General features: G+C 38.3%; 1 protein-coding gene across 12 annotated transcripts in view; it reads left to right on the top strand.

The window, feature by feature from the left end:
• Positions 1-25,462, top strand: part of HERC1 (HECT and RLD domain containing E3 ubiquitin protein ligase family member 1) — a 97,537-nt gene that overhangs the window by 46,983 nt on the left and 25,092 nt on the right. For 6 of the 12 annotated variants that reach the window (XM_014251108.2, XM_088063234.1, XM_088063239.1 and 3 more), the window contains exons 23-46: positions 963-1,269; positions 2,362-2,485; positions 2,749-2,800; positions 8,665-8,936; positions 9,253-9,468; positions 9,558-9,678; positions 10,219-10,456; positions 11,361-11,554; positions 12,496-12,651; positions 12,886-12,992; positions 13,222-13,332; positions 13,414-13,590; positions 14,226-14,465; positions 14,664-14,747; positions 15,227-15,747; positions 17,273-18,048; positions 19,120-19,318; positions 20,209-20,369; positions 21,498-21,614; positions 21,793-22,024; positions 22,745-22,869; positions 23,102-23,322; positions 24,487-24,755; positions 25,271-25,323. In XM_014251108.2, coding sequence (XP_014106583.1) covers positions 963-1,269; positions 2,362-2,485; positions 2,749-2,800; positions 8,665-8,936; positions 9,253-9,468; positions 9,558-9,678; positions 10,219-10,456; positions 11,361-11,554; positions 12,496-12,651; positions 12,886-12,992; positions 13,222-13,332; positions 13,414-13,590; positions 14,226-14,465; positions 14,664-14,747; positions 15,227-15,747; positions 17,273-18,048; positions 19,120-19,318; positions 20,209-20,369; positions 21,498-21,614; positions 21,793-22,024; positions 22,745-22,869; positions 23,102-23,322; positions 24,487-24,755; positions 25,271-25,323 — 5,073 coding nt within the window. The remainder of the gene's footprint in view (positions 1-962; positions 1,270-2,361; positions 2,486-2,748; positions 2,801-8,664; positions 8,937-9,252; positions 9,469-9,557; positions 9,679-10,218; positions 10,457-11,360; positions 11,555-12,495; positions 12,652-12,885; positions 12,993-13,221; positions 13,333-13,413; positions 13,591-14,225; positions 14,466-14,663; positions 14,748-15,226; positions 15,748-17,272; positions 18,049-19,119; positions 19,319-20,208; positions 20,370-21,497; positions 21,615-21,792; positions 22,025-22,744; positions 22,870-23,101; positions 23,323-24,486; positions 24,756-25,270; positions 25,324-25,462) is intronic. The other 6 variants (XM_088063240.1, XM_088063233.1, XM_088063238.1 and 3 more) reach the window with 5 other exon arrangements.

Genomic DNA, 25,462 nt, shown 5'->3' with positions numbered 1-25,462 from the left:
TTGATCAAAATGTATGTTACACCTTTAGTTTTGTAGGATGCATTGTTCCATGGACAGTGCAGTGGAGCTGAAGTGCACATTCGAAAGCTGATTTGTGGTTCTAGAAGATTTACACATCACCTGCTCAGTGCATGCAGTATGTTTGGCTGCTTGATTTGCAATTATTTTGGGCAAATGCTCAGAGCTCTCAAATTCCACTGGACTTCTGGATACAATAAAGTAAATCCAGAAATGTCCAGACAGACATTAGTGTTACATGTCCAGATAAGTAGGAAGATGACTCTCTCACTTGTGTGCCTAAGGGATGCTGAAACTGACTTGTGGAGTTCTATTCATTTCAGTGAAGGAAGTATTTAGTTTTACCTTTGCCTTTCCAAAGGGTGCCTGAATCTTTAAAATTAAAATTATTAAATCAAGAGAACTTCAGTTCATTTGACATAGATGAGGAGGTCTCTCACACATACTCTTTGGAAGAAGCTGACCCTTTAGACTACAGCAGAATTAAGTAGGCTAAGAATTTTGATCTTCATTGTACTGCCCAAAGCTAATAAAAGCCTGAAACTGTTCCAGTATCGAATTGGAGATATTCTGGTGTGTGCAATACAGATATACAGAAGCATTATTTTACATAAATCTTCTAAAAGGCAAACGTGAAATAATCTCTTTCTCTTTGATGCTATTCAAACAGGAATTGGGTTGCAGTAAGACACTGAAAGAGTTTTGGTGTTCTGTCAAAGTGCATTGTCCTTCATTTTCAAAGTAATGTTGTGTAAATGCTTCATTTAACTTGTTTGCATGACTTCCTTTATGGCATTGTACTATTATTGTATTCTTTTGCTGTTAGAAAAATATTAGTTGTTCTTTATAGTGGGGCAGTTTTTGGCCCAAGATGTAGATGAATATTTTATTCTCTGTAGCTTTGTCTAGAAGTTAAGACTTTCTTTTTGTGTTGCATGTTACAGAAATCTTTCAATGTTTCCTATCAGCCCGTGAAGTAGCTCGCAGTCGGGATCGAGATAGGATGAGCACGGGGACAGGGACTAGACTTGATGATCCACCTGCTCAGTCCCAGCAGGAGCGAAGGATCAGCACTGATCTGACAGAAGGGCAGGATGTGTACACTGCTGCCTGCAACTCTGTGATCCACAGATGTGCCTTGCTGATCTTGGGCGTGAGCCCTGTCATTGAGGAGCTGCAGAAGCGTAGGGAGGATGGGCAGCTCCAGCAGCCTCCCTCTGCTGCTCCCGAGGGCATCGGCCTCATGACCAGGTGGGCTTTGCTGATTCTACACCATGGTTAACTCTTATCTGTTCCCTAGAGAATTGATTAAACAACCCCAGTTTTCCTCTCATGGTTATTGCAATTTTTTTTAGAAGGAAATTTCTGCTGATAGCAGTGTTATGCTTCCATTGAAAATAGTGATTTTTCTAAATTTTCCTTGGCCATGCTAACTAAACCTGAAGAGTTTTATTCTGTGTGGACCCTATTTAAGTTTCAAAGTAGGGCTTAGTGGTAAATAGTTCAGATCATCACATGTACAGACAGCATGAGACACTTGGAAAAGTTGTTTATTTTTTCTTTAAGTTGTGTGTGTTTGGATTTTTTTTACCATATTTGTGGCTTTTTGACCCATACCAATGTCCTATATAGTGGTGTTAAAAAAAACAAACCTATATATTTAAAACAAAATATTCAAAGCCTATTATGACAGAAGTGTTCGTGGTTGATTTTTATAAATATTTCTGTCACAGGCATGGGTAAGACTTTGTTTTTAGGTGTCCTGTTTCAATATTTTAAATTAAGATATTGATGGGAAAGATATTAAGATGTTGGAGAGAAAAATTTTATATATTCAGTCCTCTTTTATTCTTTTTGCCTCTTTTTGGAAATCCAGTCCCTAAAGCAGGGGTGGCTGCCTCTGTCATTGTCAAAGTGGCTTTCGTCTCCAGCATATCAACTTTAGGATACATTTTATGGGTGGGTTTTTAACAAGTTCAGTGCTGATTTTCACCCACTTACTCTGTCTCTGTTTCTTGCCCTCTCAGCTAAGAGTGTTTCTTTTTACTCTGTGTAATACTTACAAGGCTCTAGAGCAATCACTTATTCGAGGTTGACATTTGTTTAGTTGACCAGTAAGGCTGTTAAGAAGTAACAAAGTTTACTAATACCCTTTATAAGCATAATTGAAGCCATCAGACCATTATTTTCCTATTCAATGTAGTCTTGTGGTGTTCTGTGATAGTCTCCTCCCAAACAAAACTGTGACGCCTGCTAAATTTGTCTATCAACTCTTACTTTTGTGTAATATCAGTGTTTTTTTTTTCTCTGTGTGTGTGCATGTGAACATGTGTGCACCTGAAGCAGGAGTGAAAGTCTTACAGCAGAAAGTCGCTCAATCCATGCAAGCTCAAGCTACAGACTGATGAAGTCAAGAAGTGAATCTGATTTGTCTCAGCCGGAATCGGATGAGGAAGGTTATTCACTGGTATGTAAACCAGCATGATGTATTTAGGGATTGTCAATGGAATGTTTAGATGGGAAGTACATCTGAAACATTTGTTTAGCGCTGTGTTTTGATACATTAATTCATCATTGTTAAGAGAAAGCACTAATGGTAAAAAAAAATTGAAATAATTGTAGCTCTGTTAACTGTCTCACTTTTATGGGTGAGGGATGAAATGTAAATACTGACATGCACCACATATGATCACCTGAGGAAATGAGGCTTTTATTAATATTTTAATCTAGAGTGGAAGACGAAATGTTGATTTGGATTTGGCAGCATCACACAGGAAGAGGGGTAAGTTCTTTTGTTTACCTAGTGAATACTAACCTGATAAATGTTAATTTCTTAAGTTAAACTGTGTTTGCCATTGCATACAGTTTACAGTTACATAACAGGTGTTAAAACTGAGCATTTAAAAATAGCATTTAAAATAACTGCTACCTGCTCTCTGTTGTGTGAAGTTCTGTTGCTTTGTGCCTTGGTTATAATATTTCCTTGGTTATAACTCTTTATTCTGGTTTCTAGAATTGTAATGCTCCTTTGAAACAAGTGGGGTTTTCTGTTAAGTGAATCAGAAACATGCATTCTGTTTTCACTCATGTGACTTCAGGAATAAATAATTGTGAAAGAAGTTTATGTGGAACATTCTATTCTTGTGCTAACAATGAACTTTGACCATAAAATGTGCTTGAATTTGGAGAACTTGCATTCAGAAGACACTGCTTTACTTTGCATCCAACACCAGCACACCTATAGAACCAAGCAACCACATTTTCTATTGTTCTTTTTTACTGATTCATACTGGGGAATCTTAGTGAGGTCCTTGATAGAAGGTGGACTAAAAAGTCCCACTTCCATCTGGATGGTGCAGAATCTGTCTGAGAATCATGACTCAGGTCTGTATCTGTAAAAAACATGTGACTATGCAAACAGGAATTAGGCTGAGTTATGTGTCAGTAACAGAAGCCTTAATACTGTTGGGTAAGGTAAGAGTTCTGGTTTAAAAGGCTTCATCACTGAGCAGAGTACTCAGATGTTTCATGCCTTTTAAAGTCTTTTGGAATTGCAAAGGTTACTGTCAGTGGCAGCACCCATTAGATTTCAATATTTAAGTAATGTGGGAAGAGATGCCTTGACCACGCATAATCAATTGAAACAGCTGAACAAATAAAAAAATGCACTAGAGCTGCTTTTACTGTGACAGCAGCTGTATCATGGCATTCTCAGGATTAGAAGATCCATCAGAAGGCCTCCGTCAGCCCCTGATCTGCAGGTCAATTTTGAAGTCAGCATTTTTAGCTTTGCCATTACTCTGACATTGAACTCTGTACTTGATATCCTCTGTGTCCTAAAAGTAACCTTGGAAATGATCTTGGATTATGTCTCAGATACAATATGTCTCATGGATCATAGTTCCTGGGCTGTTGCTTAGGCCATGAGCCTCAGGAAGTGAGGCATAGTGCAAGAGTAGACTTCATCAGAACTTGTATTATAGCAAGAAGATCCTCTACCAGGTCTGAACACTGAGGAGAAATGGGTAAATACAGTGAAGTCTGTCCAGAACCTTAAAAGAAGCTCAAATTGCTCATTTGCAAGCATGTCACAATCATGTAATGTACAGATGCCTCTGTTTTGGTACTGGAAGACTTCCTTGGGAGTTAGCACACAGTAATGCAAGCTTGTCTGCTTATGTTGGGTGATATATATGCCAGTTTTGGTTGATAACCAATGCCAGAGTCAGAGAATGCAGGGTGCACCTGCAGGCAAACGTTCCTCATAGGTCTGTCAAGGTCAAGAAAAGATCTACAAATATTTGTGTGATAAATGGATAGGCTGTTCAGTGTTTTTTATGGTCTTGTGTCTCTTGTGACGTGTCTGTTTTGTGAATCCTAGTTATCTCCTAGAACTGAAGCGTGTCCCAGTGTTTGGTGAGGGGTGTAACTTGCAGCTTTTTTACATTGTCCACCCCTTGTCACGTGGCTGGCACAGTGAAGTGCCAGCTAGGCATGTTTGGTGAATCCCCTTCAGTTTTATCTTTATTTTTGTGGTGTGTTGTGATGAATAAAGGAGATAATACTATGAGTTCCTATGGTCTTGCAGATGAGTATGGAAGGAAAAGCATTCTCTTTTAACATCTTAGCCACTCAGTCCAATTTTTATTCTAATTGCCTTCTTAATTTATTCTGTCTATTCAGAAAGAGAACTGGGCTATTTCTACTTCAGTCTGAGATCCTTTCAGTATCTTGTTCCTTGCTATTATTCAGTTATTTCTGTATCAGTAAACTTTTCCTTCCATCCCTACAGAAAAAGTCTTTTTGAGCAATTTTGCAGTAAGGGATGATGAGCAGCACATTTTTCTTTTCCCCTTGTATCCAAGCCCTTTGTTTTTTCTGTTGTTTGGATTAATTTTTTCAGTTTTTCTTCAGATCAGAAGATCCAGAGAGAGTGCCTGCAGATGTTGTACATGTTGTGTACAGTGTCTGTTGGGTGCTGTACACCACGTCAGGTACACAGCAGTAAGGAAAGCTCAGGCCACAGGGTAGAGATCAGTGAGAGTCCTCCACTTTCAGGTTTTCATCACCTACCACTTAACTCAGTGAATTTCAGTGTACTTGTGTGTACTGCTGTGCCTTACTGACACAATTGGGCTACTCCAAAAAAAGCAGCAACTTAAATTGAAATGGAATTGAAATATTTACGAATTCTGCCTTTTAAAATTGACAAATTGTGCTTAAGGAAGGGACTTGAACATAGAAGAATACACACATGAATGCCTGCAGCTGTGCTACAGGGCATTATTTCTTTTTTCCTTGAAAGTGGAGAATTTAGAAAGACTGTTGTCTTAGGCTGTATTCATGCCAAACAAGAGTAAATATTTTTTCCACATACCTTGCTGCTTGGTATATTGTATTGATTGAGATGAGACTGATTGTTTAAGTCAGAATAATATGAGGAAGAGATTTTATTAGTATGTTACCTGCTGTTTCAAATGTCTGCTTTTGTCTTCTGATTCTTGTGTGGTATAGTGTATTTACTCCTTTTTGGCCAGTTGAGCCCCAGAGAAAAGAAGAGCTTCAAGCAAGTAACTTACGGCATGTTTATTTTTTTGTCTCTATAGCTTCCCTACATATTTTTTTTTTATAAGGAGTGTATTGCAGCTGTGCCACATTCATTTAGAAAACTCATTATTACAAGCTGGCTTATAAAGGACAAGTAAATTTTCTTTACTGTAAGCTTCAGGTTTATTCGTCTGTGCAGCTCTGTTCATGTGATTGTAGAGGCTTCTGGAAGTGCTGTACTGCAATCAATTCTGTGTGATTGATGTTACACAGAATCAAGCTGAGCTCCAATGTAGTCACACATTTGATTCTTCTGCTGATACATAATATCGTCAAGAGGGAAGAAATTACTTTTAGATCTCTGTGCCCTAATGGTTAAACACTTATAATTCTGATTTATGCTCTTTTGATTTCTGACATACTTGTGTTTAAACCCTCTCCTTTCAGTTACAACTTCTATTGTTTTATGTTTAATCTGTAACTCATAATCACTGCACTTTCCTCCAAATTAGAAACAATTTTACATTGGTCTTACATTTAAACATTCTTGCATTTTGTACAGTTACCTAAGACCTCATAGTTTCTTCACATATTAAATAATATTATTTAAATAATATTTATTAATATGTGGTTGGGTTTCTTCTAAGGTTTGTTGCCTATCAGAACTAAATTTTCTTCTGATGGTCTGTAAACCCATTGAAGGTTTCCTTCAGCTTATGATTTAAGCCATTGGAATTGTTTTTTGTTTCTATACAAATACTTTGATTCTGTGGTGTGGCACAGTGTAGTGTGGGGCAGGTGGAGGGGAGGAAGCTGAAGTCACTGTGGGCTGTTTTGAGCTCCCCTGCTGTACAAAGGCTGGAGGGCTTTTGGAAAGAACTGTTGCTGTGTAGGCAACGTTTGTGGATTTGGAAATGTTTTAGCTGTGCTTCCTGTGGGTAATCTGAGGCTTCATTTATCCTCTCCCCTGGGCTCTGTTCACCATGCACTTGCCAGGAAACCACATCTACATGAAACAGAGTATTTTAGCACCTGTTTGGTCTGTTCTGTCTTATTTATCTTATGTTTCTCACCGACCACTTCCCCATGTAACTTAGATTTTAAAGGAAGGCTTTAAATCAATTCTAAGAATTGATGTTAAAATTAGAGTAAGGTCATCTGTCTTTTTTTTTAAATATTATTGCCAGGTATAAACTGTAAAATTGAGTAACAGAATTTCTTTAAATTTTTTCATAGTAGACATGATAAAATAGGTTGTTCTCTGTAAGCCATGTAGTCGTACTGTGTTACATAAAGTAGCAGAGATTAGGAAATTAGATAGTACTTTTAAAAGAAGTGTTTGAGCATGATCTTTGCATTATCCAAAATAAACTTGAGTCTGTATGATCGATGTGATGGTTCTTTCTGAAGCCATAGCAGTCTGCTTAGTAGCAGCTGTTAAGAATACTATGGAAATGCACATTAACACTATTTGCTGAAAACAAAATGGGATGTGAACAGGTTTTCATAATTTATAGCCCTGAAAATTAAATTTTTGGCAACTAAGTGAAGGTAACCTGGTTGACAAAAGAGAAGAAAAACTTCACAGTATTTTGAGTTTGTGAATTGCATGAAGGTGCAAATTGTGACCTGTATGTCCTGACTCAGTGGCAGAATAACAGCATTTTGCCTTTACTTCAGGAAAAAAGTTATGTAGGTTGCTAGGAAAGTTTTAGTCCAAGTTCAAAACCTCTGTGTCTGTCTTTGCTTGTTCCTGTGAGCAGCTGATATTGGTAGGCAGTGTTTAAAGGAGGCCATGAGATTTGGATCTGGCTGTTACCATTGGAACTCAGCCTTACTGATGAAAGCAAGCTTTGGACAAATGAATTCCTATGAATTTGTGTGACTTCCCTGAAAATGGCTATGTTTAATAGTGTTTGAAGCTGATACCCTGCAGAAAGATGTTTAAAACTGAAGTTTTAAACACATTCTTCACTCATACAGATTTGTATGATTACTGTGAGCAGGTTGTGATTCTCCAAATTATAACTTACTGTACACAAGGTAATTAAATATTTAAACATTTTTTGTACATTTTGTGAATAATCCAAACTGAAATTTCAAAGTTAGTTTAAATACAGTTTAGTTTAGTTTAATACAGTTTCTACTGAGGTCTCCAGACACTGTCTATCTGTACAGACGGGAAATTCTTCTGAGCAGGGTGTGCCCTTTTGCAGTACTTTGCATGACTCCAAGTGGGCAAACAGCACTTATAAATGGAGGAAAATACTGACTGATGCCTACCAATTAACTGCTGATGAAGTTATGACTTGAGTGGCATGGCACTCATTTGTGCTAGGGAAGGAGTTCTAGCAAAACTCTCTTAGAAATGAGACCAAACTTATTTATGGTGATGAATTCCAGTGCTGCAGACTGGTGCTCATTTGAAGAAGTCCATTTATTAGTGGCAGTAAAGTTTCAGGTAATGGAATGCTGATGATAGGAAATACTTGAAAATAAACTTGTGAAACTTCCAGATGAAAGAAATCTAACACTCTAGATAGTGCTTAATATACATGTATTTGTCTTAAGTCAAAGTAAATGTTCTCTGTTAGTCTAAAAAAATTCTCTTCTCTTCTGCAGTCATGAATTCTGTAAATACTTAATTCAGAATAACATTGTGGTTTTCCAGAACTATGAAATACAGTAAATAAAACCAAAACCACTCTTGCTTAATGTTTAAATGTTGAAGTAAATATCCAGGTGCCTAAGTTGTGTTGGTAGAAATTTTTTTCTTTACTCTTTTGTCATTTAGCTGCAAAGCATTTTTTATTCAGTGTTCTAGCTTTAAGCTGAGCAGTTTGAGTGGCTTCTTTTTGTTTTTTCACATGGCAGCTTTTTGCAATGGTGCTTAACATTTAAGAGAAATACAGCCTTTTCTTTAAGGAAATTGCTGTAAATCTAAATCAAGTGTTTTGCTCTAAGTTGCTTAATGCATGGTATAATTAACATGAATATTCATTTCCCACCTGTGTCAGTAGCAGCAGCTCAGTCTTTACCTACTGCCAAAACGTGTTACCTGTATTAGAGTTGATGAAACTTCCTTTTGTGTATCTTTAGGAGCAATACACAGTCAAATGGAATCTCTGAGTGACTCGTGGGTTCGACTGAAACACAGCAGAGATTGGTTATACACATCCTCCTACTCATTTGTTGAGTCTGATTTTGATCTCTCAAGATCCCTTGGAGTTCATACTTTGATTGAAAATGCTGTCAGTTTTGTAAGTGGAGATGTGGGAAATTCCCCAGGATTTAAGGAACCAGAGGAAAGTATGTCCACCAGTCCACAAGCATCAATAATTGCAATGGAGCAGCAGCAGTTGAGGGCTGAGGTAAATTTTAGTTAAACAACTCTTCTTATTCTTCATACATTATGCTTATTATAGGAATTTTTTTGAAACAGTGTCAAAATTCTACCTGTTAAAGTAGTTTCTCCTTCTTTTCTGTTAAATATCTTAACTAGAACTGTGTATGTTATGTTAACTAACTCCAAAACAAAACTGAAAGTGTTCCCTATTAAAAAAAACACCTGAAGGAGAAAATGATGACCTCATTCATCCTTGCATACAGTTCAGTAAAATCCAATTTCCATTTCTAGGGGTAGTGGCTTCTTACTTAATATTGTATTTTGCTTGCATTTATTTTTAGCTTCGTCTGGAAGCACTTCATCAGATTTTGGTGCTTCTATCAGGAATGGAGGAAAAAGGCTGTGTGCCATTAATGGGAAACCGCCAAATACCAGGATTTCAGTCTTCTTCACTGCTTACTTCTGTTAGACTCCAGTTTCTTGCTGGCTGCTTTGGTCTGGGCACTGTAGGACATGCAGGGGCCAAAGGAGAGAGTGTAAGATTGCATCACTACCAGGTGTGTACTTCAGCAGTTTCTGCTGTTTCAATAACCCAGTGATAAAAATGTCTCAGTTTTTATAATCTTTATTTGTTTGTTTGGCCCAGGATGGTATCAGAGCAGCCAAGAGGAGTATTCAAATTGAAATTCAGATGGCTGTGCACAAAATTTACCAGCAGTTATCTGCTACATTAGAAAGAGCTCTGCAAGCTAATAAGCATCACATAGGTAAGTGAAAAGCAAATAGGCAAACCAGATGTTCTCTAATGTACAGTAGGACAGCTTGTATGTTTTCCAAGACAGACTTTGATTTTAGTGACCAGAATTCACTGAATTACCTATCTGACTTCTTTTCCTAAAAGAGAGAAATCTGCATTTGTTGGTAGAACCCAGTGGACATTGTTACCTGGGTTGTTTTGGTGTTTCACTTTGAGAAATAATGTGAAACAGTTACAAAATTAAGTACTTCACCTAGTTATCCTTACCTTAGATAGAAGATTCTGGTTTGAGATTTAGCCTCAGAACTTTTATATCACATACTAGATCTGTGTGCTGCTCTTCCTTGGGCAATTTTGATGCAGTTACATTGAGTTAAAGAAGAGTGCAGTGGTTCATCAGAAAGACTACCTCAAAGTGTCTGACAAGACTTACTTTTTGCTTTGATAATTTAATTAATTAAATTATATTTTAAAAGTAATCTGCTGATCTTCTTAGTATTCTTACTCTGAACATCTTAATTAATTACAAGCAACTTTATTTTAATCTTAGAAGCACAACAGCGTCTTCTCTTGGTGACAGTCTTTGCTCTCAGCGTGCACTATCAGCCCGTTGATGTCTCCTTGGCCATTTCCACGGGGCTGCTGAATGTGCTGTCCCAGCTGTGTGGCACAGACACCATGTTAGGACAGCCTCTGCAGCTGCTGCCCAAAACTGGGATTTCTCAGCTCAGCACAGCTTTAAAAGTAGCGAGCACAAGACTGCTGCAGATCCTGGCTATCACCACAGGGTGAGTGTCCCTTGCTTTCAGTAAACTTCATCACTGAGCTTATCAGCACCCTTGAAAAATGTGTGAGCTTTCATTAGGACAATAAATGTTGCTCAGAAATACTTAAGTGAAGGGGGTGGGGGAAGAGTAGTCATTATTCATCAGAAAGATGCATGTAAGACTAACAAATATTTTTTAGTTGTGAGCGTTTGAACCTGAATAGTCACAGCTTTGTGGTCTGTAAACACTGTATTCTAGTAATCCCCACTTTGCTACTTCAGCTTTGTGTGGAAGTGTGTTCAGTTGATGTGAGAAGACTTTCTCTTGCTGTGTAAAAGCTATTTGTGTAAAGGCAATGCTTTTAATGTGGGAGTTCCTCAGAGCAGGACATCGTGCTTCTTTCCAGAATATGAAATAATTTTCTAAGAAATATTGCTCTCTCATGCTAGACCATGGGACAGCATACAAAGTCCTACCAATACTTAAATATTTAGTCTTACTCAGTAAAGAAAACCTGTGGAGAAAGTATTTTCTAGTTGAGGTGAGACTATTGTTTGGTATTCAGTACATGTATCTTTCTTTCAGTCTTTGTACAACACATTGCATTTATCTGCCAAATCTGTTATGTAAAAAAGCCCAATAATCCTACATCAAAAAAGTCCCCCAAACACATAGAAACAGCACCCCATCTTCAGAAATTGCAGTGGAATTATGATTAACAGAGTTGTTCCTTTTTTCCCTAAGAAGTACTGAAAACTTATTCTTTGACTCCAAAGATTGGACCGTTTTAATTTGTTTTAAAAATAGGGTTAAAATAATTAAAACAATCTAAGCCTGTAGAGGAGGATGGGGAAAAGTAACCTGCTGCAATTGTTCCTTGGATTAGCTCTCAAGTGCACTTTACTTTTTCTGTGTGTGTGTACAGAACCTATGCAGATAAACTGAGCCCAAAGGTGGTGCAGTCCTTGCTGGATTTATTGTGCAGCCAGCTGAAGAACTTGCTATCACAAGCTGGTGTGATGCTGATGGCTTCCTTCGGAGAAGAGGAGGGTGAGGAAGGTGAAGTGGAATCAAAAAAGGCAGATTTGAATGGGGATAATGAGAAGAGAGACTTCAGAGGTAATTACCTTACATAATTTCTGTTATGATTCTAAAATACCAGGAAACATAATAGAGGAAACCACAGAATGCTGAGGTCCTCATCCACTCTGTTGTGTATTGGTTTCTGTTGGGTCATTTTTAACTCTGTAAATTAGATTGAAGTCATCAAATGATTTTGTGCTCAGTTCAGATTTATATAGAATTGAGCCACAAAGGTTCAAAGCTGTAAGGATAGGAGCAGGCTGAGAATAAGAATTATGTCATTGGGTTTGGAATTAGGAAGAGGATACAGTTTTCATTGAAAAATGCATTGGTGGTTGTGGTATTTTTCATAAATGTGGTCATAATTATCTAAATTTCAAACTATAAAAAAATACAGCTTTATTCAGGAAATTATTGTATTTGCTTTGTATTATGCAGTTTTGCAGTCTGAGGGGATGGCAAGAAGGCGATACTACTGTGTCATATGAAAAAATCTTCAACAAAAGATTTTCTGAAATACTGGTGTCCTCATGTAGCTTGCAATCCCTTAATGAGCATTTTGAATTTTAGTGGAAATTGTGTTTGGAGAATTTTTAATTGTAGCTTTGTTTTAAGTGTTGTACATATGTTTTTGTTTGTGCTTTTAACTGTCTTTACTTATAAATAATGCACTGTCTGATGAATTAATAAGATAATTAATCAGGAATTAGAATGTGAGGTCTTGCCACAGAGGTCTCCCTCCCTTACCTTGACCCACAAATGTTTATTGTTATTTTCTCTCTGTGTCTTGCTGAGGAGCTGGAGTGAGAGCACAGCTTGATGGGCACCTGCCATCCAGCCAAAGTTAACAGCCAACGATCACATAATAATTGATTATTGTACTTTTACCTGCAGAGCAGGTTGTTCCCAGTAACCAGGACTGCCAGTCAAGTTGTAATATTAAGACTGTAAATGAAAACTTTGCTTTAACTTCCTAGCTGCCCTCCGAAAGCAACATGCAGCAGAATTGCACCTGGGAGACTTTCTTGTTTTCCTGCGTAGAGTTGTGTCTTCAAAAGCAATTCAGTCCAAGATGGCATCTCCAAAGTGGACAGAAGTCCTCCTTAACATTGCTTCCCAGAAGTGTTGCTCAGGTATGATCATGTCAAAATGTGCTCCATGTCTGCTTTGCATTTCTGTAGTGCAGTTTCAAAAACTAAGCCCTGTTAGAACATGTATTACGTAGTGAATATTCCTAGTGAACAGTTCAAACCAACTGCAGTACAAGTGTACAGGGGTTAAAGGCTGGGGCACTTGGGGCATGGAGCCAGGGGCAGGCCTGGAGCAGAAGTAATTTTAAGATGATTGACACGTTGTTCCATCTTCAGGAGTTCCCTTGGTTGGCAATCTGAGGACTAGACTGCTCGCACTTCATGTACTAGAAGCTGTGTTACCTGCTTGTGAATCTGGTGTTGAAGATGATCAGATGGCTCAGGTCTTTATATTTTGTTATAAACTTTCACATTTTCTCAAAAAGTCTCTTAGACTTCTAAATGTTTCATATGTTTCAAAATCCAAATCAAACAAGGCTCAGTGTAGCTATGTGCTTTCTAAGAACACTAAATATTTTGATACTTGTACCTACAAAGCAAAGTAAAACTATATAATGTTGCTGTTGTCCTCATGTTGGAGTTAAAATTATCTGAATTCTGCCCCAATGTCAGGTTATTGAACGATTGTTCTCACTTCTGTCTGACTGCATGTGGGAGACTCCAATAGCTCAGGCCAAACATGCAATTCAAATAAAGGAGAAAGAACAAGAAATGAAGCTCCAGGTAACTATACTTGTACTTCCTCTTGTGACTGAATGCAGCTGAATCACATTTACCACAAATGTTGTGTCCTGTTTCTGGTAGAAGCAAGGAGAGTCCGAGGATGAAGATGAGAATCTTCCCATCCAGGAAGTGTCCTTTGATCCTGAGAAAGCTCAGTGCTGCATAGTGGAGAACGGGCAGATTCTAACTCATGGAAGTGGAGGCAAAGGATATGGTTTAGCATCTACTGGAGTTACTTCAGGGTGTTACCAGTGGAAGGTAGCTTGCATAAATGTGTATTTCTTACCTTCTCTCTCGTGTGAGATGTGCTATGATTTATTAACAGCAGTTGCTTGTGCTTTTTGCTTGTGACATCATTCTTGAGTAAATGGTAGTGTTACATTTAAGGTTGGACTTAATTATTTGTGAGGATCTTCTCCAGCCTAAATCATTCTGTGATTTTCAGTCCCAAGGGAAGAGTTTGTGGCTGCTTTTGAGTTGTGGAATTTGAGTATTTTGGCACACAGATTGGAGACTGTGAACTTGTATTATGTGTTATGGTAGTATAGTACTTGTTCCTAAGGTCCATGGTCAGCATGCATGTGCAGTTTTGCAAAACTTACCTCCTGAATTATGTAGATTTAGGATTTTTTTGTATAAAAACATTTAACAAAGCATTTTGTTTTCCTGCAAAAAACACGTCAGCCTGACTGACAAGAGCAGTGCTTAATACATCATTTGGGGGGATTATTTTATGGTTTTACCGTATAAACTTAGTGTTTTTCTCATTAAAAGCTTCTGTGAAAACCGGTTAAAAGTAGACATACATATGTGTAAGGAAGATTTTCGTTTCTTTGTTGTGTTGAAGTGTATATTCCTGACATTTTTCCCTATGTGTTTGTTTTGCCTGCTAGTTCTACATTGTGAAGGAGAACCGAGGCAATGAAGGCACTTGTGTGGGAGTGTCTCGCTGGCCCGTGCATGACTTCAACCACCGCACTACCTCAGATATGTGGCTTTACAGAGCCTACAGTGGCAACCTGTATCACAATGGAGAGCAGACTTTGACTCTGTCAAGCTTTACCCAAGGAGATTTCATCACATGTGTGTTAGATATGGAAGCAAGAACCATTTCCTTCGGTAAAAATGGAGAGGTATTTAACATCAATTAGTTTTTTGGTGGCTTTTTTTTTTGCAATAATAATATGGCATGGATAAGCATGGGAGGCAAAACATGTGGCAGTTGAAGTACTTAGATGATTTATAATACAGACATAACTTTCCCATGTTACATGTTTTTGTTTGTTAAGGTGCTCCAAGATTGAGAGGTTTTTGTTTTGTTTCTTCCCTAGGAACCAAAACTAGCTTTTGAAGATGTGGATGCAGCTGAATTATATCCTTGTGTTATGTTCTATAGCAGTAACCCAGGAGAGAAGGTAACTTAAAAGTTCATCTGAGGAGTTCATTTTACTGGTTTAGGCTGGTGTAAAAGTCAGTAGTCATCAGAGCAGCCTGTATGGTGCTGCTTTGAATTACTGACCAAAACAGTGTTGCTGATAGTGTTTTAACTATTGTAATCTATTGTAATTTTAAAATGTATTTCCCTATTCAGAATAGATTTAAAAGTTTTATGTTCTACACAAAAAATTCTATTCCTCAGAAACCAAGGAGAACATAGTGTTAGGATTTCTAGATAGTCTTGTGTGAGAAGCCACAAAATAGGTAATTTCAGCATCGTTGAGTCTGAAGGATGGAGGTTTTGCTCAGTGTTAAGGTGGATTTCTTAGGGATTCAAAGGGAAAGAAAAGGCAGTGCTAGTAATTATTTCTATTCTGGAGGTGACTCCAGTATTGATAAGAAGAGCTTATTTGAGGTATATTGAGAAGATAACTTGTAAACTATTCTCTTCAAACAGGTGAAGATCTGTGATATGCAGATGCGTGGGACACCTAGAGATTTGTTGCCTGGTGATCCCATCTGCAGTCCTGTTGCTGCAGTGCTTGCAGAAGCCACGATCCAGCTCATTCGAATCCTGCATCGCACAGACCGCTGGACACACTGCATCAATAAAAAAATGATGGAAAGACTGAATAAAATCAAAACATGTCTTAAAGAAGCAGGTCAAAAACTGAAGAAAAGTCGCTCTGTTCAAAGCCGAGAAGAGAATGAGGTGAGAGAGGAGAAAGAAAGCAAAGAGGAGGAGAAATGCAAGCACAGCCGGCATAGCCTGGCGGAGCTCCCAGAGGTGCAGCTGAAGATGCTCTGTGTGGAGGTGTGGCCTGTCCTAGCAGTGATTGGTGGAGTGGATGCTGGGCTCAGGGTTGGAGGTCGATGTGTCCACAAGCAAACAGGCCGTCACGCCACCCTGCTGGGGGTGGTGAAGGAGGGCAGTACCTCTGCCAAGGTCCAGTGGGATGAAGCAGAGATTACAATCAGGTATGCCCATTTCCTACACTTTCTACTGTCTAGTGGTAGTGGTTTGTGGTTGGGAATCCTCAGAAGTAACCTATCCTTTATATTAGTCATGCTGATCAATCACTTGAAGTGTAGAATTCAGTGGTATTGAAATTAATGCTGCCTTGAAGTAGTGTCCATTCATTCTCCCACCTGCCTTTGAGTGCTTAAGGCTTGAAGGACATGCTCCTTTTCCCACCATTCTTGCAGACAAGAGAAAGCACCTGGAAGGAAGCTGAAACAAAGCTTCCCTGAGAGCTTCTTGGTGCTGCCCTCACAGGAATTGCATGTTTTTGTGTGGAAAAGATTTGATTAACTTACTTTCTTGAACTCCTTCTGCCTATAGCTGAAGAAGACTTTTGAAGAAATTGATCAGTGATTTTTAATTTTTTTTTCCCTGTTATAATTTTTTGCCAGTTACAATTGCGTTCTAAAATAGCTGAGGTCACTTTACTTTTCCAGCTGTGGCAGCATTATATCTGTTTTATCTTTGCAAAGGTTGTTGTTACTTTGACTAAATATACTGACATGCAATTGATTTAGTTCCAGATATAAATTCTTTCAAGTATGCCTGTGTGACAGTATAGCCTTAAAACAGAAGTGCTCTTAAAATAATTCGAAGCTTTGTTTGAGTCATGTGGAACAGCACTTGAACATAAGCAAGCTTTTGGTAAAGCATTTAATTAGGTTTATTTTATACCTTTTAAATTAAAACCAGGCTAAAGCTTGCTTTCATTTTTAGGTAGACATTTACATTGTAAGATGGGAAAACTTTTTGGGATAATAAAAGGAAGATTTAAAAGTAATTTATCTGCTGGATGTATGGAAAATACAAGGTGTATGGAAATACAGGCTGGTGAATTTTTGTCCTGCTTCAAGTGGAAATCAGTCAAGTGTAACAGTCCTAAATAGTACCAGAAAATATCACTGAATGTAAATGGACAGATAAAGGTGTCTGTTAGGTTTTCTGATCCATGCTTTTCAAAGGTCACTGTCCTCACCTGATGATCTGTCCTGATGCACCTGAGACTAGACAGAATTGTCCTGAGCTCTCAGTAGGGTGCTTGTGGTGATGAATAGCTGACGTCAATCAAAGCTTTTCCTTAATGTTTAGAAGTTTTCTTTATAAGCTTTTATACCTGTTAAGATTCAGGTATGATGTTAATATTTACCTTCAGATAGCTTTTCTTAATAAAATCTGCTACATATTTCTGATAAATAGTATATCCAGAGCCTGTGTCAGCACAGAATTGATAGCTTCTGTGGAGCTGTTGGGTGTCAGTGCTTGTTGTTGAAAACCTGTGTATGCTTTGTTGCATTTGCTTTGAAACCATATCTCCCTGTTTTCTGATCGTAACCTCATTTTCCCCTCTTTGCATTTAATTTTTAGGATTGGTTTGTTTTATTAAATATATTTTACATCCTATTTGCCTACATTATTTCCTGTACTTTCCTCCTGTCTCTCCCTCACTTGCTTTTTCCTGTGTCATTCTGATCTTTATTAAAGCTTCCCAACTTTTTGGTCGCCTAGTGATACTCCATTGTATAATCTGGAGCCCTGTGAACCACTGCCTTTTGATGTTGCAAGATTTCGTGGGCTGACAGCTACTGTGTTGCTGGACCTTACCTATCTGACTGGCATTCATGAAGATACAGGAAAGCAAAGCACCAAGAGACATGAGAAAAAACACAGACATGAATCTGAAGATAAAGGGGAAATGGAGCAGAAGATGGAGGGTGACGTTGGATCAGATACACGATTAGGCCAAAATGCTGATGATAACAAAGGACACGGTGCTGCAACCTCTAAGTCGGAAAATGAAATTGTTTCCTTTTCTTTCGAACCATCAACACTAGGTATGGAATCCCAACACCAGCCTGCTGAAGGAAGAAAAAAGAACCATGAACACACCCCACGAAGTCACGATATAGTGCAGTCAGAAATCCGAGCTGTACAGCTGTCTTACCTTTATCTTGGTGCTATGAAGTCACTTAGTGTTCTTCTTAGTTGTAGTAAGTACGCCGAGCTGCTGTTGATCCCCAAAGTGCTGGCAGAGAATGGCCACAACTCTGACTGTGCGGGGTCCCCGGTGGTGCACGAGGACGTGGAGCTGCGCGCAGCGCTGCAGTTCCTCATGCGGCACATGGTGAAACGCGCGGTCACGCGCTCACCCATCAAGAGAGCGCTGGGGCTGGCGGATCTGGAGCGGGCACAGGCCATTATCTACAAATTAGTGGTTCATGGGCTGCTGGAGGACCAGTTTGGTGGCAGACTTAAACAAGGTATGCTTTCAAAATGAGATTAAAATGAATAATAACATGAATAATAACAACAATAAGACAATTGACACACTCTTGTCAATTGTAGTGGTTATACTTTGGGGGAATCTTAAATCAGTGTTCTGGTTTAGGGAAAATTTGGGAGAGAACTTCTGGATGGGGTCGTTCCAGGAAACAAATTCCTGACAGCCCCTCACCCAACTGGTTCAGGAAAAGATTTCCTTGGAGAAAAGTGGAAAAAAGCTGTTTATATAACAGAAATTGAATAATATTAATTAATAAAACCTCTCACTGTTCGATGAGATGGCAAATCCAGAAAATGTTTTTTTTATGTGGTGTTGCTCAGCTTGCTCATGTTCTTATCAGTCCCTCCTGCCCTGGAAAGTGCCACGGCCCAGGCCCTGGTGAACTGCAGGTGTGAGCTTCTGGGATTCGTCTGTTTTTTCAGTCCAGAGCTGGTTTGAACAGATTTAAGCAAAAGGGAAAAAAACCAAACCAGTCCAGGAAACTTCCCTGCCTCAGCTAGCGGAAAACTAACTAAAAGCAAAGGAGAGCTCTGTGCTGCTGTCTGTCCGTGCTGCAGACACCACAGTCAGGAGCAGGATGTGGGGCAGTGAGGGCTCTTTCAACACAAACTGTGGCTGCTTCTTCCCTCCCTTTGCTTTCAGAGCCAGTCTTAAAGGTGTAGAATTTAATATGTAACATAAGCAAGGTGATTTGGGATACAAGCATCACATAAAGTCACCCCAGGACAATCGGACAGAGAAATTTTGCAAAACTCCATTCACTGTTTTATAGACATAACACTGATTGTTGCCTTTTTCCTAATTCCTTATCTTAGTAAAAAGTGAATGCATATCAGTTAGAAATACGAGTTTTTAATGTCTTTAATACTTTCAAAATGAGCAATACGGTATATTCTTGTCATAAGGATTTGCGCATTCTAAATAATGATGGTTATTTTTATATTTTGTCATTTTGTATTTTTGAAAGTTGAAAGTTTAGCCATGGCTACTGTTTTGATCTACACAATTATATTAATGTTGCTATAACATCCTTATTTTACTGTTGCAGAAGTAGAGCAACAAGTGGAAGAAGGTGATCAGTCTCAGCAAGCCCAAACACCAGTTACAACCAGCCCTTCTGCTTCTAGCACAACATCTTTCATGAGCAGCTCTCTGGAGGATACCACCACTGCTACTACTCCAGTAACTGATACAGAAACAGTTCCAGCATCAGAATCACCTGGTGTTATGCCTCTCAGTCTCCTGAGGTAAAATACCCTATCAAGCATGTATGATTCTGTGGGTGTAGAGAACCAGTTGTGTGGTTTCTGTAGAATATATGTCTTTAGCTGCCTAAGCCTTTGAAAATGCTTCCAAGAACCACCTCTGCAGAGGGACACAGTTTAAATGTTACTTTGCCTTGCAGTGTTTGTGTTTTCTATTAGAAGGCTGTTAAGCTTTTGCTGTACATTGTATATAAATGTAATATCTGAATACTTTTAAGGAGAAAATGTTCTCCTTAAGTTGTCCTTCAGTTCTCATGTTTATTTGGTATAGTTCAAATTACAAATCTCTGAAATTCTGTATTTTAATAAATGTTTCATTCTCAAACTAGAATAGATATTAGTATGTAACATTCTGTAAAGCTAAGATGTTGTTTCAGCTTATCCTGACATACTGAAATGGAAAATAAACTACTGAATTTCCAGAGGCAATTTGTGCTGTCAAAGGAAATCTGCTTTACCTTACATAGAATACTTTTCTAAGTTTATTAATTCATATAAGTTTTTTAGACGTCTTTTCAAAAAATCCAGAACAATATCTCCATACTAGGACAGTGAAAATGAAATACCTGATTAGTCAGCCTGAGTTCTAAACACTCCATGGAAATGGGAAAAGTGCTTATTTATCTTTCATCTCCTAGAACTGCTCCTGGTCTCTGAGGTCTTTGTTTTTATGTCATGCTTAGAACTTAACTGTACAGATATAGTTGATAGGAATGAGCTGTTGCCTCAAAATGTGTTGTGTCTTACCGTTACTAAACTCAATTGCATCAAGTAGCATTTTCCAAGTGCACTCCAGTTGGATGCTCTTCTTGTGTCAAACCTTTTTCAGCACAGTACTGTTTAACATAAATGTATATTGTTCTTTTTTCAAGGCAAATGTTCTCCAGTTATCCTACTACAACTGTACTTCCAGCACGACGTGCTCAGACTCCTCCAATATCTTCTTTACCAACATCTCCTTCAGATGAAGTTGGAAGGAGACAAAGTTTGACCTCTCCAGATTCCCAGTCTGCACGGCCTGCTAATCGCACAGGTAAATTTGTCAGTGGAATAGAAATGGGGACAAGTTAGGAAAGTCACAGGAGCTCGGGAGTAGTGTTCTAAGAGAAGGAAACCCAACAGAGTTTCTTCTTAAGGCAGACTAACATGCAAAGCATTATTGAAAACCTTTTGGTCACTATCTTAGGGAAAAAAGGTACAGATTATATAGCTGTAGGTTTTATCAAGCAACCAAAATGAGTTTTTAAAAGCTGTGGGTTGTATACAAAAACAATTATGAAGTATAATTGGTAACTGCTTCAAAATGTTCATCTGATTTGGGCTTGTTTCCTTGGTTGTGTGCTGCTAGAAAGTGCAGTAATTTTTTAGCTTTTGTTAGGTCACATACCACACAGAGAGCAAAAAATGATGTATTTTATTATACATGCACAAGTAGGTTTTGGTTTTGCCCTTATATCTGTACTATTAGTTGGGGGCTTTAGTGGTTCATTTGTTGCATAGCAACTGGTCTGCTCAGTTTCATGTCTTTTTTTCCTTTTGATTTAATTATGAAATTACTTGCTTCTAGTCATGATAGTGCCTTTACAGCAGTGTTTATTAGTGCATTTTTGTCTTTACTGATTAGACATCACTTTTATGGCAAGTCAGAAAGAAACTGTGGGTTTGGGGCAGTAACTGACCTCTTTAGAGCCCTTTGAATGACTCTCTGCACAGAAATACAGCCATCATCCACAAAGAGGTTTTTCAGATACATTCCCAGTTCAGCTGAGGTCTCTTTCTGTACCTTAAGAAGAATATATAATGATCATACCATTTGGGAATCTCAATGATTTGGACAAGGATAATTTTATGTAGGCTACCTAAATATAGATGAAATAGATAATTTGATACAGTTCAAAATGAAAACAATAGAAATTACTTAAATAGTTCTTTGCATAGCATCAGTATCCTACTTGATCAAACAGAGTCAGTCAACATAATCTATTTTACAAAGAAGAATGATTTTGCTACAGAAGGTATCTTGCTTTGTGGGAAGTAATTGAGAGAAAAGTTGAGAGTAATTATTTCCTTAGCTCAAACTGATATATCAAAGTAAGGTGAAATAAAGTAACACTAGAGAAAGATTTATGTGCTTTACATTTATTATTTTCTGTCTTTTAAGCTTTGTCTGATCCAAGCAGCCGACTTTCAACTTCCCCTCCTCCTCCTGCCATTGCTGTTCCCTTGCTAGAAATGGGGTTCTCCCTCAGGCAAATTGCAAAAGCTATGGAAGCTACAGGTAATGTATAGCTATAGTATCAGTTTAACTGAAAGATTGGATACACATGAAACACTTGTTTTCCAATAGAATACTTCATTTTTAAGTTCTAGAACCATTTATGTGGAAAACCAGATTGCTTCTTTTGTAACCATCAGTGCTAAAATAGAGTTCCAAAGTGTGGTTTTCCTGCTTTCAGGTGCCAGAGGAGAAGCAGATGCACAGAACATCACAGTGCTGGCCATGTGGATGATCGAGCACCCTGGAAACGAAGATGATGAAGAGCCCCAGTCAGAGGGGACTGCGGAGTCACGGCATGGGACAGTCATCTCTGGCAGTGGTGGAAAATCTGGGGATCATTGCTATTTGCAGTCTCCAGGTGATATCCCTTCTGCTGATGCCACTGAAATGGAGGAAGGCTTTAGTGAGAGGTAAAATAATTTTCCTGTAGTTGCTTTCCCGTAATCTGTTCCTAAAACTGGGAATCTCACTAATTCATTGTTGCTGATGGAGACTTACTTCGTAATGCAACTTTAGAATTTTGTTACAGCATGAGCAGAAGCAAAGATGCAATTAAATTAGGTGTACATGGTGCATTTATTTTGCAGCACTGTTTGTGTGCAGAGCTGGGGAAGAACGTAGCTGAGCATGTTTTCTTCACAACAAAAAAAGAATGAAAAAAAGAGGCCTTATAGTTGCTTTTTAACTAAAAGACCAAGAAATAAAGCAAAATTCCATTAAGTTCATGTTTTACCAGATTCATGTGTAAGGCCAAAGGCAAATTGACTCAGCCAGCAACAGCAGAGATGATTTTATTTCTTTGAAAGAGGAGAAAAAACTAACTCAAGCTGATTAATTAACTATTCAAGCTACTAATTAAGCTAGTATAAAATGAGTGCTTTCTCAAAATTTCTGCTGTGCTTAGGCACTCTGGATGATCTAATAGGTGTTGACTTTATTGCATCTAATTTGTTTGAGGTAACTCTTGCAGTCAAAACAGTATATATGTGCTCCTTGAAACTGAAGAATTCCATATTCCTTTATTTTCTTCCATTAAAGAAAGGAAAAAATGCTAATAAATATGGCTTAGTTACTGTATGTGGTTGTTTAAAATTTGGTTTGATTGACCTGTAAATGCTGAATTCCTGTAGCCCTGATAATCTGGATCATGTGGATAATGCAGCTGCAGCAAGTGGCCCTCCCTCTCGAAGTCGGTCGGCTGTCACACGGAGGCACAAATTTGATTTAGCTGCCCGAACGTTGCTGGCACGTGCTGGTAAGGGACTGAAAGAATTCCAAAGGCTTTGCTTATCCAGGAAATGAATAGGAGGGGGACTGGGATTTTGCATGATGTTTAGAAAATTCCTTCTCATATGTGTGCCAATGTAAATGGGTGCTAAGTAGTTTTTTTAGCAGAAGAATTAAAAAGGAAGTTGGAAGTACAGCCACATCTTTGCCATGGAAAATAAAAGTCCTGCTTTCCTGTTTTCTCTCTTTCCTACCTTGAGCGGGATTGTACCGCTCAGTGCAGGCCCACAGGACCCAGAGCCGCAGGGAAGGGATCTCCTTGCAGCAAGATCCAGGGGCACTGTATGACTTCAACTTGGATGAGGAGCTGGAGATTGACCTTGATGATGAAGCAATGGAAGCTATGTTTGGGCAAGACCTGGCTGGTGATAATGATATTCTGGGAATGTGGATCCCAGAGGTACTGGATTGGCCTACCTGGGTGTGTGTGACTGCAGCAGGGGCTGCTTTGACTTACTGCTTTTTGCATGCTTATATTTTTAAATTTAAAGTAATATGTGTATGCTTAGAGCCTGTTTGAAAATATCTTACTAAGTGCCAGCAGTGCTTAAAATCATCATGTATTCTGTAGCATCACTTCTAGATTAAGAATAGTGATTTCTTGTGTTTCTTGCTCTGCACTTCCACATGTAGTTTTCTTCTCCCTACCCTGAAAGATGAGAACAGAACTCATAGTTGTTCTGATGATACCAATTAGAAATCAAGTAGGTGTTCCAGATGTCTTAGCTGTGAGATAACAAACACAGTTGTAAATGTCTCTTCTCCTGCTACTGCTAATAGTATCCAATCTGTAGCAACATAATTTGCACTTAAATCAGCTTTTCTTAATTTAATCGTGTCATGCATTCCATTCTCTGGGAAGGATGTGGTGACAGTCCTCACTGAATTGTTGTATAGAGCACTAAAAAAACTATTGAGGTGGAATACAAATACAATAGCAACACTTCATTGATTTTTGGATTATCCATGTCAAATTTAGACAATCAACCCTCAGCTTTTCATCTCCTAATTATGATGCTACCTAGCTTTCATATGGAAGCAAGTTGCAGGATACATATTGAATTTTTGACAATGCTTGTTTTGCTGAAACATCTCAATGAAATTTTTGTCTTAGGATAGATGTATTAATGAAAAAGGGACTTCATATTGAGATAAAACCTTGATAGTTGCTGAAACAAATGCTCACTAAATGTAAAATCTGATTGTCTGAAAGCAAAAAAAGGTTATTTTCCTTTGTTAGCTCTATTTTCAGGCAAGTTTGAGGAGAACCAGATAGAGACAGTGTTGAATATGACAGGGTTACAAATTAAAAGTTGCACTGTCAAGAATTTTTTTAGTTTATCTAACATGAAACAGGAAGTTGCCTCCTCTGAAACTTTACTTCCAAATGTTTTTCCTGTTCTGAGATGGTCTTCATTATGTCATAAATCGTATGTTTCTGCTTTGCTTTTGTACAAGTCAACCATATAAATATCACTTAGTGACAGAAATGTGCAGGGACACCCACCTAAGGATTGACATGTTTTATGCCTAAGGTGCAGACACTTACTCTGTACTAATAACATGTGAAAATGTTGCTGTGCAGCACGTCTGTGAATCTGAAGACAGAGAAGAAGTGGTGGTTTGTGAGCTGTGTGAATCCAGTGTGGTCAGCTTCAACCAGCACATGAAGAGGAACCACCCTGGCTGCGGGCGCAGCGCCAACCGCCAGGGCTACCGCAGCAACGGCTCCTACGTGGATGGCTGGTTTGGGGGGGAGTGTGGCAGTGGGAACCCCTACTACCTCCTGTGTGGCATCTGCAGAGAGAAATACCTGGCCCTCAAGAGCAAATCTAAAACATCAGCCTCGGAAAGGTACAGAAATGGAAGGCAGTGGATGAAAAAAGGAAACTAAATGTGGTTATGAGCCAATCAGCAGTTTAAGAATTTTATTTAGGAGATAAGAATTCCTGGCAGGATTTTCTGCTACTTAAAATCATTCTCTGTATTTGACAAATTTATATTTAGAAAAAAAACATTGATTTGATATTTTTGGTTTTTAAATTAAGAACAAGAAATAATTCCTTGGGATGTTGCCTCCTTCTTAGTGACTTTTGAAAATGCTTTATCAATTTTGTTTGACAATTCCAGTATTTTTTCTGTGGACCTTTTTGCACATTAGTACAGCAAAGTGCTTTCCCCCTCCACACACACTTTCAGAAACCATTTTATCTGTTTCTCTGTTACTAGGCTTTTCTGGAATCATTCATAAATACATGTAGACCTAACAGTAAAGTTAGACTAAATAGGGAACCAAATGAAAAATTGTTCTGTATATTTATAAAATATTAGAGCCACTCAGATATTTTCTTTGTTATTTTATCATACAGGTACAAAGGCCAGGCTCCTGATCTAATAGGTAAACAAGACAGTGTCTATGAAGGTATGTTTTTAAGTTGCATGAGGTTTTGTTTTTTCTAAGAGGTACTTTCATGCAAATAAACATGATGGTGTATTTTAAAATCTCTTCTGGTTAGAGACAGTATTTTAGTTTTTGGGATTTATTTAGTTCAGTGGAAAAA

The sequence above is a fragment of the Pseudopodoces humilis genome, chromosome 16, assembly GCF_049639895.1.
Source record: "Pseudopodoces humilis isolate 2021_Gansu_Grassland_sample_001 chromosome 16, ASM4963989v1, whole genome shotgun sequence".
Taxonomy (NCBI): domain Eukaryota; kingdom Metazoa; phylum Chordata; class Aves; order Passeriformes; family Paridae; genus Pseudopodoces; species Pseudopodoces humilis.
The sequence above is the reverse complement of the archived record's forward strand: the minus strand, read 5'-3'. Positions and strand labels throughout refer to the sequence as shown.